The sequence below is a fragment of the Phaethon lepturus genome, unplaced genomic scaffold, assembly GCF_000687285.1.
Source record: "Phaethon lepturus isolate BGI_N335 unplaced genomic scaffold, ASM68728v1 scaffold13315, whole genome shotgun sequence".
Lineage (NCBI taxonomy): Eukaryota > Metazoa > Chordata > Aves > Phaethontiformes > Phaethontidae > Phaethon > Phaethon lepturus.
Genome location: NW_010538430.1, coordinates 1 through 19,874, shown reverse-complemented (window position 1 = coordinate 19,874; position 19,874 = coordinate 1). Strand labels below are relative to the sequence as shown.

Genomic DNA, 19,874 nt, shown 5'->3' with positions numbered 1-19,874 from the left:
CTGTCTCTTGGTAACCATTTCATACTAATATCCAATGCCTTTAACTTTCAGTACCATAGATTTATACCTAATTCAGTTTTTCTTCTAATCAGGAAGTTTATAACAGCTTTATGACATCAGAGTTTATTTGTCAGGTCAGAAGTAGAAATACCTGAAAATCTAAAACTTTCCTTTAAAAATGGTATATCTAAAAACTTAAACTACTTTAATCCTAGATAAATTATTGACTATTTGGGGTGTATTTTTGTAGTTAGTGAAGAAATTGAAAGCTATATAATCTATGTAATCTATATACTATACAAATTGCATGGCTGTCCATGCAACTTTTACTGATCACTGAATGAGCAAAAGATGTTGTAGAAATAATACCATGTAATCATGTAATTGCATATGTTGTCTGAAATCATTCTTAAAAAAAGGCAGAAACGAGTTTGCTTAAACAGCAGCTACTCAAACACTTCCAAAGTTTACATTTCTCAACTTTCAGTGGCTTTACTCTGTAATGTAAATATTATTTTAACATTGGTGCCTTTTAAGCATTTTCCTTTCTCTTCCTTACATGTAAAAACTCCGCTTACCAGGCACACCTCTGGTAGCAGTCTCCCACCACCAGAGGAGTTTGAAACTCGAACCTTTCTGTTTGCCCACTGGAAGCATAGCAGTGATTTTTGAGCCCCAGGCTTTGCTTGAGAGCTGAGGGCATCCTGGGCTGTTGGGGACGTTCAGACAGAGGTGTTGTAGCCCCAGATTCTCTTTGTTGTTCTCTCTGGAAAATTAAGTCTTTTTGTCCCATGTGGTGTCCCGAAGTATGGATGGGATGCTGTAACCCTTTTGCTCTCTCAGCAGGTATAATTGGGCTGTGGGGACACACCTGATGTGGCTTAACTTCCTTTCCACGTGCGGTAGTTGTTCTGACAGCACTAAAAATCTTCCCATGTGCAGACTTTCCTGCTGCAGCTTTGACAACGTAGTGGACTTGGCGCAGGAGAACACCAAAGTTGCTGTCTTGATAGGCTGCCAAAACTTCAAGCAGCACAGTCAGAGAAGGGAAGTTTGGAAGCAACACCTGAGTATCTTAAATGAGGATTTTCTCCGTGCGCATTCTTGAATGTTCTGCTGCAAACCTGGAAAGAGGGGAACGCTGGTTAACCATACAGATACAGAATTAAAATCTGAACTTCACCGTGTTCAGACCTAAACTCAGTCTTTTATACCGTATTATCTTTCTCCATTTCCAGTTTACATTTGCATTTATTCAGTGACGTTAATATGATAGATGTTGTGGAAAAAGGCTTTGTTGGCATTTGGAATTATTTGACATCAAGAAGCTATTTCTTATGATAATTTACTTAGATTTCATGAAGTATCAGCATTAGTTTAAGAATATGTCAGGAAATCCATAGAAAGATTAGAATGATAATTTTTATGGTGGTTTCTTCCTTTTTGACATAAACCTGCTAGTTCTTGCATGTATTGTGTTTTGCAGTGATTTTCTTTTGCACCTTTAACAAAGCGACTTTCTGACAGTAGAGATTTTTGTCTAATATACTCAGCATCTTTGGTTATACTGAATTCTACCACTTCCGTTTCTCTTCTCTAATTCCAGCATATTGAATAGCCCTAGTGAGCAACACATTCATGTTGCTGAAGAACATATGCACTATCTTTGAAATATAGTATTAAGCCTCTTTTTCTAAGCAATAGAATCTGCAGTCCTTGGAAGACACTGGAGCTTCCTGAAAAGATTTGGATTTATTTTGCCAAGACTTAGCTTTTGTCTTAAATGGTTGGGAAGGAATATAAGGAACAAAATGTGTTTTGAGTTGTTGTTTTGAATGGAGTCCTTCATTTGTGGATCCAAATAAAGAACTTTGATAGAAGAAGCAGCAAGGACTGAGCAAAAATAATGTGTTTATTTTAAATTTTGGCATTATTTTAATGACGGATAGATGAGACAATCTGGGTTTAGTCTTTGATCATTAATATTTAATTTTATATAGGAGGTCAGTAATTTGCGTGGCCTAGTTGATGTTATGTTGACGAAGGTTTAAGTTGTTTATTTTCAAACGACTTTTTATAGGTTACTATGCTGATTTAAGATGGATTTAAGATTTAATGGACTGCTCTGTGCACATATCTAAATGTTGTTAAATATGTATAATTGAAAAAAGTTATAAAACATGTCTTTTGGTAAAGCTAAACATTAGAAGGGTAATAGTAGATCAAATACAAATTTTATTGTCCTGGTAGTAAATGGGGGACCATTAATTATTGATCAGATGATTTTTCTATATCTGAGAGAGTGTGCCTTCTTTTTACTGTTTGTAACTTTGAATAGGGCTGTGATAGATCATTTGCTATGCAAGACACTATTCCTGGCTGGAAGTTACAGTTCTAAGATGTGTCTTTAGAACAGTGTCTACAATATCTATTTTTCAGAAAAAAAATAAAGTAGTTCTTAATCATCCTGAGGCCTTACCTAAAATGGATTGAATCAGTGGGAATCTTTTCACAGCAAGATTGGATCAGATCCTAAACTCTTGAATCATTACTAAGCTGCACATACGGAGTTAAAACCTGCAAGCAAGTATTTCTAGTAACATATTTGTGTGCCCTCGTTGTGCCAAAAGCTTGTAGAGAGAAAACAAAGCAAGAAAACTCTACAATGAGAGCTGGGTTTCGTATACTTGAATATTTGATAGGATGGTGTGTCAGGCATTGCGCTGCTACTCTTCCTCTTGTTTCTCTGACTGTTGAAGGGTGTGTGTTCGGTGGTTTTTCTTTTCTTCTGATGTTTAGGCTACCCTTTGCATTTAATTAAGATCCACTTTGGCTTGGCTTATTCAGTATATTCTTAACTGATTTGTGCTTGCAGCCACAATTGATACTACTAGTACCTAGAAAGGCAGGTATGGAATTAGCGATACTGATACAAAGAGGAGGTAATTTGTATAAACTCTTGTTTTATTAGTTTCAGTTACCTTGCACATGATTTTGTAAACTCAGCATTTTGCTTAAAAGCAAGTTAGCTGATGAACATTTGTCTCTGAAAACTCTGAATCATCTGAAATGGAATCAAAATAGGAACTTACCATGTGAAGTGGCATGTTCTTTTAATTATACGTTTACAGTGCAGAAACACAATCATAAGAGAGCGAAATTGATACCTTATGGAAGTTATTTCATGATTTATGAATGTTGATGTAAACCAATCTGAATCTGTTTTCTGACACAGTTATTCAGCTTGACAATTCCTTTGTGTACTGGTTCATTTAACATAACCAATTACCTTTTGATTACAAATAGTTACGTTAGTACTAACCTTGTAAATATGTCTAGCACTAAAAGACTACTGAAATGTGGTATTCTAACTCTAAATCTTTAGGAAGGAAAAGTGTGTATTGATGAATTGTGATATTTATTGGGTCATAATGTATTTAAATTTTCTTTAATGCATATGTTAGTGATTGTTTACCGTGATAAAGTGCATAGAGGTCTCTGCAAGGAGTTCTGCATGGAAAGAATTACCTCATGTCAGTGGTCACTCCTCAATTAAAAGTTCCATTAGCAGATGATTCCTGATTCTGGTTTGTGTACTGATTGCATTTTATTGGCTCTAAATCAGGTTCCTGGACAGGGAATAAATAAACAGTTAGAGTGTGTGGTAATGGTATCCTGATCTTTTTTCACAGCTGGGGACACCTATGTCCATTTCAGTCAATTAGGTTTGGAATATTTACTGTAATTCTTTATTCTATTTGAACTGTCGTCAAAAATGACTAGTTTCACTGCTATTAAAATACAGATTTATCTTAGAAGCATATCCTGATGTTAGTTACATAGTAGTAAATGTTTCCATTTTTCAGAAGTTCAGAACTTAAATAAGGAGGAGATATCTGTCTTTTATCTTCAGTTTTTACTAAATTATGTTTAAATTTGAGACAAGAAAATCTATCAAGCCTTTACTGGAACTTCAGTAGTGAATGGTAACTATCAGTTATCCAGTGCATCCACATGTTCTAGTCCTTCCGTCTCCTGTTCCCCAAAGACCCCCAAATGACGTTGATAGCTATTTACATCATATACATGGCTTAAGTTACAGAGGTAAAAGGGAAAGAAAGTACCAAGCTGATGAAATGGTGATTTTCTGCAAGTACCAACATTTCTGAAGCGTTCTAATTTGGTAGTAAAAAATCTTGTAATAAAATTAACTGTGTCCTAAATTCCTAGAATAAAACACTAGCATGACTTTCCATTTTTAAACTAAAAATTAACTGAAGGTCATTATACTTGATACGCTCCAATGGAGTCTTTGGAAATGGATCCCTACATTTTGATGGTAATGTGTTCATGAGTCAGTCATGAGTTCGTTTTGTGCTTATCACACACCTGCAATCCATTTCAGGTATTTACACTGACTGCAGCAAATTTGACAGGCAGACCCTTCGCATTTGAGTCTCGCTACCCCAAATCTCTGGAACTTCTATGAACTTGTACTTACTGACTTTCCAATCCCCAGTGAGTGGAAAATCAGAAGTAAAACCAATTTACAAAAGGTTTTATTTTCTCTGAAAAAAATATTTTAAAATCTGAGGATACTAGCACTGCTGCAAGGGGTGTTAATAAAGCGCTCTCAGAAGCGTAATTACAGGCATCTAGCTGTTGGATTTTGGACTCCTACTTTTTTAAAAGACAGAAAAGGCAACCAGTATTTGAACAAAAAATGTACTCTGAATTTTTGCTGTCATATAGGGAAGATAATGTACCAGGTTTTCCATTACTGTGGTGTTATGAATGTGTCTAGATGTCGCTGCTATTGTAGAGCTCGGAGAACTGAGAAACAGTGACTTAAAGCTGCCAGCTAGCAGACATTGCACTGTGACACACACCTGATAGATTTAGTTTTATTTTATCGTATTGGCATTAGGAACAATATCAGTTTGGTTTTGCTCTCTTTAAAGCACATTATTAGGTATATCTGTAAGAAATTATTTTGTCTTAAAATTACTAATCACTAGCTTTAAAAATGCTACAAAAATAGGAGTATATGTTAATTTTAATGTAACTTAGATTTTTAGTTTTATCTTTTTCATTAAGGTAGAAAAGGCTTTGCTGGCCCCAAGGCTTTGTGAGTGTGATGAGATATTTCTAGGATATAAATAATAAGGTAGAAGGAAGTTCTAATGGTTTTGCTATTTTTCTATCATTTTTATTAATGGTTCTGTACAGCGTTGAAGATCTATTGCACTCTGTAAGTGCTAAGTATTATTTAATAGTAACTGTTTAAAATGACTGAAAGAGAAAGGGTTATGGTCTTGGGGGCTGATTAGGGAAATAACTGAATTTAAGCCCAGTCATTTACTGCCTCAGCCTGTAAGCAGTGTGTCTTTCTAGGGGTATGACTTTAGCATTGTTCAGGTTTTAAAATACAGTTCTGGGTTGTGAAGGATTAGTGGAAAGTAGGAGCAATGACTGATTAATTATTTTTCTTAAGAAAGATTTTTAGTTGAAATAATAAATGAGAGAATTAATTGTAGACCTGAAAGTGTAAGTAAAGGCACTAAAGCTGCCTCACACTCCAGGAGGTTTCGTTGGTTCATCTGTGAATTCATTTACACAATTTGAACCTTATTCAACATGTTGTAATGCTCATGTAACCTCCACTATAAAGAGCTAATTTGTCTGAATTTACTAGACTAGCTTAAATTCTGTCCAGTTTTAAAACATGGTGCAAAGTCTTATCTTGCTGAAGAGCTGTTCCCTAAATCTTGGGGTGATAACAACACCATGTGTGACCATGTAGTGCTTAAATAATATTGTGATAGTTACCATGTGTAGTCCCAGTCAGATACTGTTCTCATGTTGAAAACTTCAAGAAGAGTCCTCCTTGCCCAGAGAACTGTCATTTTTTTCATTTCTTACTGTGTGCTGTATACAGCTGTCCTTCCAGCTGAGATCTTTCTTCTGTAATATATTAAAGCTACTAATTGCATGCCTATATTCTGAAAGTTGCTTGCCTTAAAGCACCATTCCTTGTTCCCCCACATCACAGGTGTTTAATGAATGTATTCAGCATATTCGTCAGTATCTGAACATAATATTTTTCACTTTAGATGACCAAGCTGTGATCTGTGTCACTGAATTGACTTAAGGCTTTTGTAGCTGGTCCATGTTGTAGTCAATTGTAGATGAACTATACTGTAATCGCAACTAGCTAATATTATTTAAAAGAGAAACTTTAGACTTCAGACTGCGTGTTTCGTGTGTGAAGTACCTATTCACCACAGTGGGCTTTCTGTTACTTTGTTTGTTTTTAATACTCTGATGTATTCTACAGGCATTCACACATGGAGGCCAGGGAGGTGTATGAAGTTCCTTTTACTGACTACGACTTCTTCCATAGTGGAATAATTGTTCTCAGACTTTTAAACAGAACAAACTTCACCTAACCATTTATTTAAAAAAACCCAAAACCCACAAAAACAAAAAAAACCCAAAAGGCTGGCAAGGCATCTTGAGCTAATTGAGAAAATACTGGGGTGAAGAGTATAAAAAATAATTTTGTTACCGAAAACCAGATTTATTTGTTTGCTTTGTTTTGTTTCAGAAGCTTTTAAGTTATTTTAATAGTTATCTAGAGCTGTCATAACTTTGCCTAAAGAGCATCCCTAACCTACATGATTTTGAAATAGTGCTGGAAAATCCAGGTTGGCCCTTTGAGCAGACATAACCTTTTAGCTACTGGGAATGCGTCACCCTATGAGCATTACAGTGCTTACGTGATTGCCCTTGATGTAGACGTCTCTGCTTCAGACCAGCCTCTTGTCCCAAGCTTGCATCTGCAAATTGCACTTTTCGTGGACGTGGAATGCTCATACTCCCAGCCTTTCAAGGAGGCAGAAGTATATAGACTGTTAAGGTGTTCATGTCCTCCCCCCGCCAAACATTAGAAACTAGAAGTCTAATGTCATATTTGACCACCAGTTGCTCCTTTCATGACTTCCTATCTGGATTTTTTGCTTTATGTAAGTCAATTGCAGTTTATGGGACTGCAGGACAGAGACAGTGGAGTCAGGTAAGGGGGCTTGTTAGATGGGAAAGTTGGGAACGTGAACTCTCAGAATTCATCATAGAATGGCATCGTTCCCATAGGTGATAACCATAGGAGTTAAAGAAAACTTGCCAAAGGGTGAGAGTACTTGAAGTTTGAGAATAGATTAGTTTTAATATATATATTGGTGAACCTCGCTGGCTTTGATCTTTTGAAGCAGTGTATGAACAGGAACTTCTGACTTTCAGTCAAACACAAGAAGTCACCTCCCTCCAAGAGCAAGCCAGTTTCTTCTGTCAGCATTGTTGCTCATTGGCTGCTGGAGGAAAAAAGAGGACTGCTTCTGTGGGGAAAGCATGACTTTATATTGTATTAAAGTACATATATAAGTATTAACAATGCAGCTTCATATTGCAGCTAATTAATCTGACAGGTTGTTACCTCTATAAGGTGTGGTCACCATTCCCTTGCCTGTCACTGGTCCTTGGGCTCCTGCCTCCTTTATGTTGATGTTGCAGAAGGCCAGTTCAGAGACTTGAATGGGCAGAAAACTAAGCTTAAAATCAGGTAACTTGTAGCTCCCTGGGACACTTCAGTAAGGGAAAAGAGAGGTGGAGTGAATTTCCCCTTTTGGCCATTAGATTATCTGCAGTAAGAAAAATACCCATCAGGGTGGACTTCCATGGGCAACTGGCTGCTCTAAGGTTGTGCTCCCGATGACACAAGTGGTCTTGCTGTTCATACCTGGTTTGTACCATAGCTGTGAGCTGGATCTGATTCTGATTTGTAAGCAAGCTCAACTTCAAACAGTGTCCATGCTGTGTCTACCAACACCCACCCCCCCAAACCCAAAGCCCAACACACTAAACAAAGCACAACACAACTAATCTGCAAATGCTGAACTTTATTCAGCATGTTGCAATGCTCATGTAACCTCTACTATACAACCATGCTACTTGCAAACAAACTCAGTTGAATTAGCAAGCTGATTTGTTTCATCACTCTGGCAGGGATGGGTGGAATCGCATCTTTTGTCAGCAACAGGTAGTTTGATCAGTTTATTCTGACTGAGAAACAAGGAAGTTAGATTGACACTGAAAATCAAAATTTCAGTTTATTTAGTCATATTCAATTGTACACAGCATTTCCTAGCACGTCTGCACAAGTGCTGGAGCTGTAGTGGTGTAATTTACCTCTTTGAAACAAGAACAAAGTTTATAATGATTTTACTTACCAGAGTTTTAGTGCATTTTTATATTAAGCTTTATTAGCATAGCTTGACTTTCAAACTAATTAAAACAGTAGTGTTTGTCTTGTTTCCAAAAATACTTTGTTTTTAATATTGCAATCACTTAGCTAAGAGAAGGAGTAATTAAAGGTATTCTCAAGTTGCACAATATACTTTGTTTAAAAATGCTTTATATAGTTTTTAGATGAAGTTATAAATGTTCACTTTGGAACTACCTGAAGATTAATAGTGATGCATTTGAAATGCATTATTTTTTTATTGATTCTTAATGTAGTAAATTACTGAAGTTATTTGGCAGCAAACAGAAATAGCCAGTGATGTTGTTCACATTTATTTTCCTGATAGTGTCACAATTTGCATTAATTGCATTGCAGCTGCACTCACTTATATTAAAAAGCTTCTACTATAATTAATCCTTTTTATTTCAAATCATTTTGGCACAATTTCTAGCAATAAACACTCATAAAAGACAGACATTTGAAAAATAACATACAAGTTTCTTCAATATACCTATTGCTGTTTTTTCCTGACAGGGAGTTATTGATAGGCTTCTAGGATCAAGTGTTGCAAGTGGCGAAGACTTAAGACCAGTTTGAAAAATGCTAAGTGGATTATTTTGCATAAAAAATAGACAGGTTTTGAATTTGTGTAATTAACCTGTGTTTAGAAAATACCTTGATTTATGTCTACATTTGTATTTCAGTTGCATACATTATGGAAATTTAATTTATAATCCATTTAGCTGATGCGATCATAGTTTTTAGTGCTATCATTTATTAGTCCTTGTATATTAAATGCTCTAAAGGCTTAAACCTGCCTTGTGTAAAAAATTACACCTCTACATTTACATTTTATGAGTCATAGATGGAATTCCATTTTAAATTCGGGTAGCTTTGATATATTTAAGGAATTACAATGGCTTTATTGTTACTAATGCAGGAACAGCAAACACTGACCTTATACATTGCAAATTAATGATTTATCCCTCTAGTTTGCTTTTAAAGTCAACTATACAAATGAGGATTTTGACTTCTACACCTTGAATAAATCATATAGCTCTAAATATAATGCACCCTTTGGCTTTGAACTCGTTATTCTCAATTCTTTCTGCAAGGTCTAACTCACCTCATAGAAATGTTCTTTCAAAAGTTTAAGGAATTATGTATATTTTTCTTAATGTCTTTGTTGGCATATCATTGAGTGATTACAGCTACATTTATTCTTTTTTTTTTTTTTTTCCTCATTGTGCTTCCTTTTCTATGTTTGCAGCAGATTATGGAGGAATTAAGTAATGCCAGAACACTGCTCTTGGAGAGTAAAGAGAGAACAAACAGTGATAGGCTGATGATGCCTTTTCTGATCACCTGGCAGTGATATTAATGATACTGTAAAGATTTGGTTGTCATTGTTTGAGGTGCTGATGTGACAAACAAGCTGGACAATGGGAAAGGCTATGCACAGACAGCATGTTTCAGGGATTTTTTTTTAAAGGCAGTGGTCTTTTGTTTTTCCTTTATTCATGTAGGCTTTCTCTAAATGATGTCATGCTTTCACTTTCTAGCTCTGAAGTTTCCTTCTCTCTGTCTTTTGAGAGCTAGCTTAAGTACTTTTTTCTTCCAATCAACAAGAAGCTGTTACTTATTGTATGAAAAATGCGCAGAATTGCCTTGTGTTGCATTGAAATGTGGTCATACAGTAGATCAACTGAGTGGTATTGCTGGGGTTTTGTGCAGTTTTGAAAATTCTTGAGGAAACTCAGCTTAGAGTAAAAATAAATTTTTCATGAGTGCTGCAAATTCAGATCAGGCTCATTTTTGGTTCGGTAATCTTTCGACAGATCTAAGTGTCAGGCATAGGACGGATTGGACATATGATACAGGCAAAACTGGTAAGCTCTTGGCTTGGAAATTAGGATGGTTTGATGATGTCATTAAGCAGTAGAATTCACCAAAAATATGCAGCAATGAATCTGTATAACCTGCAAGAGAAATAGTTTATTTGGATTAGCTTAAAATGTACTGGTTTTACGTAGTTATTTTTAAGGGGCAGACTATTTGACATGTAGCAATTGATATGAAGGGAAAAATATTACGTATGATGATGCTAATGGAGGTAGAGATGCTAATATTTTTTGGAAGGCATTCTTGATGCAGTTGCATTGTCCTTTAGAAAACTTTGCTTTTCTTGCCAATCTGCGCAATTGATATGCTTCCTGTTGGCTATCATACTTTGGACAAGAAGATTAATGACAGATAACCAGTGACCGTACCTTTTAAATCACCATATAAATAATTTGTTAAATTGGGAGCTTTGTGTTTCACAAGGATATTCAAATTTCAAACTTTGGTTGAATATTTTTAAATTCATGCAATATCTGGGCTAATGCCATACCATAAGATCCTATAAGGCACCGTATTAAGGAGGAATTACCAGAAAGTCAAGAAATAGACAGTAGCTTTTAGAATTCCTGCATGTACAACACTAAAATCTAATGTGCTTTTAATTGCTTTGGTTTTCAGGCTCTTTATGAAAATATGCTGGTGGAGCTGCCATTTGCTAGTTTTTTCCTCTCAAAATTACTGGGGACAAGTGCTGATGTTGACATTCATCATTTAGCTTCGTTAGATCCAGAAATGTACAAAAATTTGCTTTTTCTCAAGAGCTATGAAGGGGATGTAGAAGAACTTGGACTAAACTTCACGGTGGTAAATAATGACCTTGGGGAAGCACAGGTAAGAAAGGTTTTCTTTTTTTTTTTCTTTTATGTGTGACTGATGACTCATTAGTACCCCTACTAATCCATTTTTTAATTTGAAAATGATAAGAAACAACTGTTACAAGTGCGGTGTGTTGTGAGGCATCATCGGGATTCTGACTCGATATTTGGAGTAGACAGTAGCTAATCTTGTGCTTAAAAAAACCCAACTTTTGTTGATGATTTAAAGTTCTAGTCTTTTAAGTAGTAAACTGTAGTGATTATTTTCTAAGTCGTACATGAAAAGTTGTATTGCCTGAGGTAATTTCTTGAAGAAAAATATTTTATGTTTTTTCTTTGATTGCACTTCATCTAACTTGTATAATTATTTGATAGGTAAACTAGAAGGACTGCCTTGTTTTGGAATTGACATTAGAAATTACAATGGTTTCAAATAATGACCCTTTATTGTGGGATAAGTGTTGTCTCCTTTAGCTGTAATTTTTGAAGTAGAGGGCCTGAAGTTAGACCTTAATTTTTTTTTAACCCCTTTCTTTTTACATCACTTTTTTTTTTTTTTTTTTTGAGGGACTGAGACACCACGTGAGTCAGAGGGGAGAAATGGGTGTTCAGTGCTTCCAAAATTTGGGCCAGCTAGTTAGGTCCTTAGATAAGAGTTTTTAACACAATTTTACTATATAATTAGATTATGGCTTTTATTTACTCTGTTGTGAGTACTGAAGATCACTTGTGCTCACAGTAGAAAATGAATATTACCAGAGCTTGAAAAGTGTGCCTTTATTTGCTAATACAGTTAACCTCCTTAGTTAAAGTCTTCTGTCATGTTTCCTCTTTCATTTTTGAGGATTTAAAATTGTGTACTACTCATGTCCTACTTATACTTGATTATGGTATTTAACTAGTAATTGGATCAAAAAGATAAACCTGACAACATTGTGACATGCAGCAGCATCCGAATTCAGCCTTGATTCTTGTGGAAGAAATAGAGACTATAAAAAGGGGTAAGCAGTTCTCTTGGGTTTGCCTGTTGCTCAGAGAAGCCTGGGACTATGCACATCTCACAGAAGCAGCAGCACCCCTGGGATGCAGCAGCTAGTCCTGGAAATTCTTAGGTTGAGTTCTCCACTGCTGCTTAAATCATAGCAAATTTTATGTCTGCTTTAACAGTTTTTATGTTCTGCTTTAACAGCATCAGGCTCCGACTTTATCTTTACTCTTGTCATCCATTTCCTGTCATTTGGAAGATCCTAAAACCTGGATGGCATTACAGTTAGAAAATAGTGTCCTCAGATTTGGGGTTCCTGAATCATACTGAAGGGAGGAGTCAACAATTGCCTGATATAAGTAATGTTTCATATGAAACATACACCATATGTCATTTTTTCCTCTGGGTTACACTTCGTATATGAAAACTTCTGACCTGCACTGACTTTAGAAAAACACTCAAAAATTTGAAATAAAGGTATGTGATACGTCTGTATCAGAAAGATACGTCTAGAGCACCTACTCTGTTGTACGATATTATGCAGTAGAGTGCCTGCTCTGTTGTAGCATGTGCTGTTCAGAGACTGATACTGAATTGAGTTCTATAGTTTCCACGCATTTGATTACTAGGTTGTGTTTCCAATAAAACCTAGGATTTTTGGGGCGGGGGAAGAAATCTGTTGTTTCTACTCTGTCCTCAAAAATCAGCCACACAAGTTAGAACCTACCTCAACAAGTAAGGTAGATGGACATAAAAAGGAGAAATAGCTCAGAAATAACATACAAGGAGATCCAAGTTAGAGATGTTGCCAGCTCTACCTACTCCAGCAAAAACTTGTAAGGAGTGCATTCTTGCCAGGAAGCCAAATTTTGTTTATTAAAAGTCCCTGAGGTCTATGGCTAGTATTATCAAAACTTTTGATTTTTAATTGTTTGGCAAAACTTTAAAAGGACAACGAAATACAATAGTGAGTTTCAGAGTAACTAAATGAAATTTAAGTTAAATTACAGGGTCTCATGCTGTATTGCTGTGTTTATACTTGGAGGGAGAACACTATACCTGTGAAGTATTAACCATCTTTTAATGAGACTACGTGTTAGTGCAGTTCAACAGAACTAATTGGTTCTTGTCACTGTCTTCTGTGTTTTAATGCAGCAAGTTACTTTTTATACTTCATTTCATTACCTTAATAAACCTCATACGGATAAATACATTTTGTCTGGTATTTGACTCATGTAACCATTACATACTAATTAATTGTGTCAAGGTGAGGCTAATTCACTTTGGGGAAAAGAGCTTAATTTGCGCTCCTTATGTTGAATGTACATTATCTCTAGTTTCCAGCTAAACAACCACTTTAGTGTCTAATAAATTAGTGCCCAATAAATGCATCATAAATCTATCATTGTAAATAGCTATCCTCATGACAGTGTCCATCCAGCACTTGTGGCACAAAAGCATTATCTGCAATGAAAGACACATTGAAAAGGGGCTCTATTGCCTCTGTCAGTAGTAGAAGGTAGAAATTCTATTATCAGCGTATTGATTCCAATCCCGTAATGTGCTTTTAGATCCCATTAAACTATTGTCGAAGTGCATTCACCAGAAGTTGAAAAAGGTACTTAATAATTTGCACATTAGACCTGCTAATTAGGGGAGCTATGCCATCAACCTTATCTTCCAACCCCAAATAGCTTTAGCTTTTGATAAAGAACTATCTAATGCAGTGGTACCAGCCTAGACGTCAACTGTTGGATCTGCTGCATAAAATGGTGGCCAGTAAAAAAATCTCAAAAGAATGTCAGCCTGTAGTTACAGGTGCCTTCAAGTAGCTGTGTATATTGATTTTTATTTTTTGTTTTACTTTGTAGATTAGATGGTGATAAAATGGTTATAAAATGCTTATAATATAAGTGTAAGGCGAACAAATTCAAGAAAATACCTCCCCTTTTCAGACCGACCTCCCTTCTCCCTCTGTCTCAATGGGGAAGGTGAGTTTTGTGGCTGCCCAAAGGAAGAGAGGAACATTCAAATATATATTACTCTTCCTTCAAAAACATTAGTTTCTGTACTCCAGCAAGTCTTCTCAAACATTGATTCTTGAGATTACATGGATTGGAACAGTTGAATATTAGAAGACTCTGTAAATTTTGGACTTGATGAAAGGTCTTTTCCAACCTTAATGATTCTGTGAAATAAAGTGCAGAAGCACAAAACCACAGAAAAGCACTATGTATAACATATATGGCAGCAGTTTTTATGAAATCGATGTAGTATAGAAGTTGGTGTCAGGACACCTTCTTTGGCTTTTTAAACAGATGTGAATGCCATTGCTGATACTGAAAATATGTTGACTCGCTAAAGGAGAGTGCTTTGCCTTTAAATTTCCCCGAGAGAAAAATCTTGAAGCCTTAAAAATAATTCTGGAAGTTTCTGTCTTCGCAACTTCCTTACTAGGGTACAGTGGCTTAGATGAATTATTTTGGAGGTTTTTTAGGAGCAGAATATTTAAATTGAGGCTGATCCTTCTCAGGCAGATTTATAACAGTTACGGCAAATGCGTTTTTAGGCATTCGAATGCAACGTGCTACCTGGAACTCCTGCCTGCACATCTGGAGGGCAGATGACCGGGAAAGAAAGCAAGCCTTTATATATACTTACTTTCAAAATGGGGAAAAACTTCAGGGGGTGCTGTGAACAAAGTGATCAGAGTCCAAGAGAGAAGATAAAATCTTTTCATGTGCCCTAAAAACAAGTTTGTAAGACTTCTTCATGATCTGTAACAGTGCTTTTTGAAATTGCACTTTCGTCTTCATACACAAAAAAAGAATACCTAGATGACAGGTTCCTTATTCTTTCCTAAAATATTTCCCACTTTACGCTGTAAATATTCCCTTTTTCTCCATTACTTTGGGAAGCAGCTGCCAATGCCTGATCTGTGGGAGCAGCAGCTGGCATTAAGTTTGTCTGCCAACAGAGACTTGCTGTTGTCTGCCCGTAGTCACATTACAAAGCGACCGTGTGTGACAGGTTATTATCAATAAGCCAGAAGATAAATCCCCTGAGTTCTTCTTAACAAATACTATGTTATTCCGTTTTTCTGATTTCTGGTGGTGTTGTTATTCTGGTGTTCAAAACAGTAGATATAATAACTGAAAATCATCGTTTGAACTGTTCACTTGAACTGCAACCGTACATAGAGATTAACTTTTTCCAAAAAAACTGTGGTGGTTTTCTTAAATAACAATATAAATATAAGTTGAGTGTGACTTTTTAGTGTGTAATTGCAGAAACATATAATTGAATTTATAGCCAAATAAACTGTAAGTACATGGAACTGTAGTTCTGAGTCTGTCTGACCTTCCCTCAGTCAGAGGCCTTAATGCAGTGCTTCTGTCCACATTACTACAAAAATGCAAAGCACCTTTTCTTGCAGATTTTAAAATATGAGACTTTTATAGATGGGACAAAATACATGGGATATTTTGATATTTCCCCTTCATTTTGAAGACATACTTTGTGAATATGGAATCAAACTCGGTTTTCTATGGTATTGTCTGAATGATCTGAATACTTGTTTAAATAATATGTATGATTTGATTGTTTTTAAAATATGCGATTTTGATAATGAACCAAGTTAAAATTCTTTTTTGCTTAGATCTACAAAATAAAAAATAAGGCGATGACACAAGTCTGCAAATTTTGGGTAGTTTTCTATTCTTGCCCATCCTGTGTAACCTGTGTTACTATCTTGCACCATCTAGTGGTCAAGATTGGATGGATAAAAATAAAAATGCAAGCTTGTAAATCTTTTAAGATGTAACAAATTGTGTTGTGGCTTTTTTGAAAAGGAGCTCTTCAATAATAGTTCCGGAAATTTAGAATTGAGTGGGAACTCTACAGTAGTCCCTTCAAAGCGCCATGAAAACAATGAATGAGTGAAAAGTGAACTGCATCAGTATTTACTATCATTTTACTGGCAGCCCAAGTGGTACCATTTTCTGTCTTCTGTTTTACACCCTTCTTTGCCTTTCTGGCATAATATATTAATTATTCCTGCTACATTAGGCCTTTTGTTTCAGACTGTGATGATACTTTGACAAAATGGTGGTAGAATTAATCTCACGTTGACAACTCTGAAAATGGATAGTTAGACCACAGGAAAACCCCAGGAAGTTCAGTTAACTGAATGCTGTAGTCTTACTTGTGGCATTGCAGCGTTGAGGGGAGGAAGGGGAGCTACAGAAGGGTTGCTGGATCAGAAACCAAAGTTTGCTACTTAAAACAAAAATATATAAAAAGCAAAAATAGGTTTTTTAAAAAATATTTTTTCGTAGTTTCTAAAAACAGTGGTCAGAAAGAGTACAACAATTTTTTTCTTTGATTTGCAGGAGGAACATTGTAGGGAGCGAGAATAGCTTTTATTATAAAATGAATACAGCTTTCCCGACATCCTTAGACTGCTGTAAAGACAATACCGTTATAATGCAAGCATAAGCATAAATTGATCTGTCTCCTGACCTCTATTTGCTGACCTGCAGGGAAGGTCAGATATTTTACTTCACCTAGTGCTGGGATGAATCCTAAAACATAGCAGTTTTCTAGAACACTCTGCCAATAGTTTTTGCTATTTTAGGAAGGAATTCAGTTTAATAAGTATTTCTTTTTCTTTTTAAACACTGAGCTCACAGAGATTATTGTACACGGATGGAATACTATCTATTTTTGTTTATTGTTGGTGTCTGTATTCTTAAGAGAAGCCTGATAAGTTAATTGATACAAATATGCTTTAATATGGCCAAATTCAGCATACCCATACTTCAGTTGTATTTGGTGAAGTAGTGACAAAAGAAGAGCTAATAATGCAGTTCTGCAAAATGAATAGAGAAGGTTTGTAAGTGGGCAGATAGTGAAGTATAAGTAGTGTTGAGGTCTCGGCAATGATCTGTTCATGTGGAATATCATTGGTAGCTCTGATCCTGTAACACTAAGGAGGACAAGAATTTAAATAGTAAGTAAGGGAAGGCTTTCTGAGCTCTTAGGCCTTGTAACAGGGTATTTTATAGGAAGAGATTAAAGGAACTTGACTTATTTTAGTTTGTTGAAAAAGACCAGGGAGGTTAATGAAGTTGCTACCTGTAAGTAATACATCATGGATATAATTGAGAAGGAAGGAAACAGCTGGTTAAGCTGTATATAAGAACAATCGGTATGAACAAACTTTACCCATTGGACTGGAAGTGGAAACTAGAATGTTTCTAATCATTAGATGAATCCAATTATTGACTAACTTTGCAGTGACAATGGTCAAACTACTATCGTAGGATTAAACATGGTACCTTTCTAGACTGCATTGTTGCCTGCAGTAGCAGAGGAGAAAGCTTAGCAGTGCGGGGGGCCATCCTCATCAGATGTTGCCGCTGTGGTGTGGAACATGTCCCATACTTCTGTTAATACTCCTTGTAGACTTTACCAGTAAAAATATCCTCACCCTCAGGCCAGTCAGTGGCACCAGGTACCGGCCTGTACCCCCTAGACTGGGCGGCTGCATCGCGTGGCAGGCTCTGCAAAGGGTGGACCACAGAGAAGGCTGTCCTGCATCTTACGTCCATGGCCCTTGTTGAAGGGGTCTCACTGAGAAGGGAACAAGCTAATGTGTGCAGGGTATGAGACAGTCAGCTAAACTGACCTCTTCATTTCACTTAATTCTTCCAGGATTAGGATTAAAGCATGGTCGGCAGTACCTGCACACAGACATGCTGGAGTATTGATGAGGTTTTTTTACGGTAGGGATAACAAAAGCAAGAAGCTTGCAGTTGAAGGATTAAAGTGGGAAGACGCATTTTTAAAACCTTTTGTAATTCATGTTGTCCTGGCTTATCAAGGAAAGTGGTAAATACTTCATCACATGGAGTCTTCACACCAGGATTGCCTGTCTCTCTAAAAAATGTGCTCTAACTCATCTGTGGATTTATTGAGTTAAATACAGGAATCTCTAGACGGAATCCTCTGGCCCGTGTTATCTGCAAGGTCAGATTCACATATCTTAATGTTCTCTTATGGCCTTAAAAACCTATGAATCAAGTAAAAATCTGAATGCTCAAAAGCACTGCGAATTTTTAATCTTACCACTTTGCATTTTGGTTAGTACTGGAACAGCTCACATTATTAGGTAGCATGTTATAAAAGAACCTATTCATGTGTTTAATTTTCTGTGCTCTGAAGATGTGATCGTTACCATAGACTGAAATACAGATTTATTTAGGGGGGGGGAAAAAAAAAAATTAAAAATTACTGACTTCAGAGTGTAGAAGAAACAAACATTTTTCTGAAGGCTTCAGAAGGTGACTGTATCTCAGCTTTCCGTTTTTTTTAATCATCATTTTAGTACTCAAATAATCCCTAAAGGTTTGGCTACTACTCAGCAAAATTATCACCTTGTAGTAAAGAGCGGAATATGTAAAGGTCAGTAGCATTTTAATGACAACTACTGTTGATCCTGATTTATATCTTAATGCATTTACAGTATCTTTGGTTTGTTTGTTGGTTTGTTTTTTTTTTTCCATTAAGAATTCTTCCATGATGAGGTATCTTGGTGTATTTGAAGAACAAAAGCTTCTCAGTAGAAAAATAAGGTTTAGGCTTGATTTTTTTGTTGTTACTATTTTTTTATTTTTGTTAAAGGCACTGAACAGGTATAACTTGGATCTTCAACAATAGGAATTGTGAATGCTTGTCATTCTGATACAAGCCGAATTTACAGAATCTTAATTGCTTTTACCATAATGTGATGCTGCAGAATTGACAATCACCAAACAGAGAAGAGCCTAGCCACTCAAGCGGAGCTTCCGTAGTACTACTTGAAGGAGAGTGCTGCGTGTGAGATCTGTGCTTGTACAGGCTACTCTCTCTTCCAGGGCACTCATTAGCATCAGTGAAGCTGGGGCAAGCTGGCCAGGCAAGGAGAAGATACTCACCTCGATTTCTGTCAGGCTTGCAGTGTTGAATTTAGTATTGCACACTGTCTCCTATAAAGAGCGCTGACTTTGCTGAATCTGCTTTCTGGTAATAAACCACAGGGCCATGCGGTCAGCTGCGTTAGCAGCTGAAGGTCTAGGTCTAAAAACTGGATGCCATAGAATGTACTGTTATGAGTAAACAAGAAAAACCATAACTTGTCGTAATCTTTTATCTTATTTTGAGGTGAATATTCTTGAGTATATTTTAGTAAACTTCAAATCTATACATCACTTAGTAGAATGTTTTGCAGTACGATTTTATGGTTACAGCACACGGAATTACAGTTTACCAAGGTGATGACAACTGTTACATTTATAGGTGGTTGAGCTGAAGCCAGGTGGAAAAGACATTCCTGTTACCAGCGCTAACCGAATTGCATACATCCATCTGGTGGCAGACTACAGGTTAAACAAACAAATTCGACAGCATTGCCTTGCTTTCCGTCAGGGACTGGCCAATGTTGTGAATCTTGAATGGCTTCGAATGTTTGATCAACAGGAAATACAGGTACTTCTGCTTAAAATTGCAGAAAACGATTATTTTAAACTGCAAATAGATGTTAATTTTTGCCTGTAATGCAATTGTCTAATTCTCTTCACTATTAGGTTTTGATTTCTGGTGCCCAAGTACCTATTAGTTTGGATGATCTTAAATCTTTCACAAACTATTCAGGTAAGTCAGGACTAAATGGATTTGCTTTCTATCACAGTGTTTTTAATAAAAGTGATAAGGTAATTCTTGTTGTTAACCTTGGCCAAACTGTCTAGACAGACATGAATTTCAGAAGATTGGGTAAAATTGCAATCTAATTTTATAAATGCTGGGAGATCACAGAATCACTAAGGTTGGAAAG

At 36.2% G+C, this 19,874-nt stretch overlaps 1 protein-coding gene across 1 annotated transcript in view; it reads left to right on the top strand.

The window, feature by feature from the left end:
* Positions 1 to 19,693, top strand: part of UBE3C (ubiquitin protein ligase E3C) — a gene marked incomplete at both ends in the record, with an annotated part of 57,950 nt that extends 38,257 nt beyond the window's left edge. The window contains 3 exons of the mRNA XM_010286806.1: positions 10,820 to 11,032; positions 19,340 to 19,528; positions 19,627 to 19,693. Of these exons, the coding sequence (XP_010285108.1) occupies positions 10,820 to 11,032; positions 19,340 to 19,528; positions 19,627 to 19,693 (469 nt within the window). The remainder of the gene's footprint in view (positions 1 to 10,819; positions 11,033 to 19,339; positions 19,529 to 19,626) is intronic.
* Between the last annotated feature and the right edge of the window lie 181 nt (positions 19,694 to 19,874).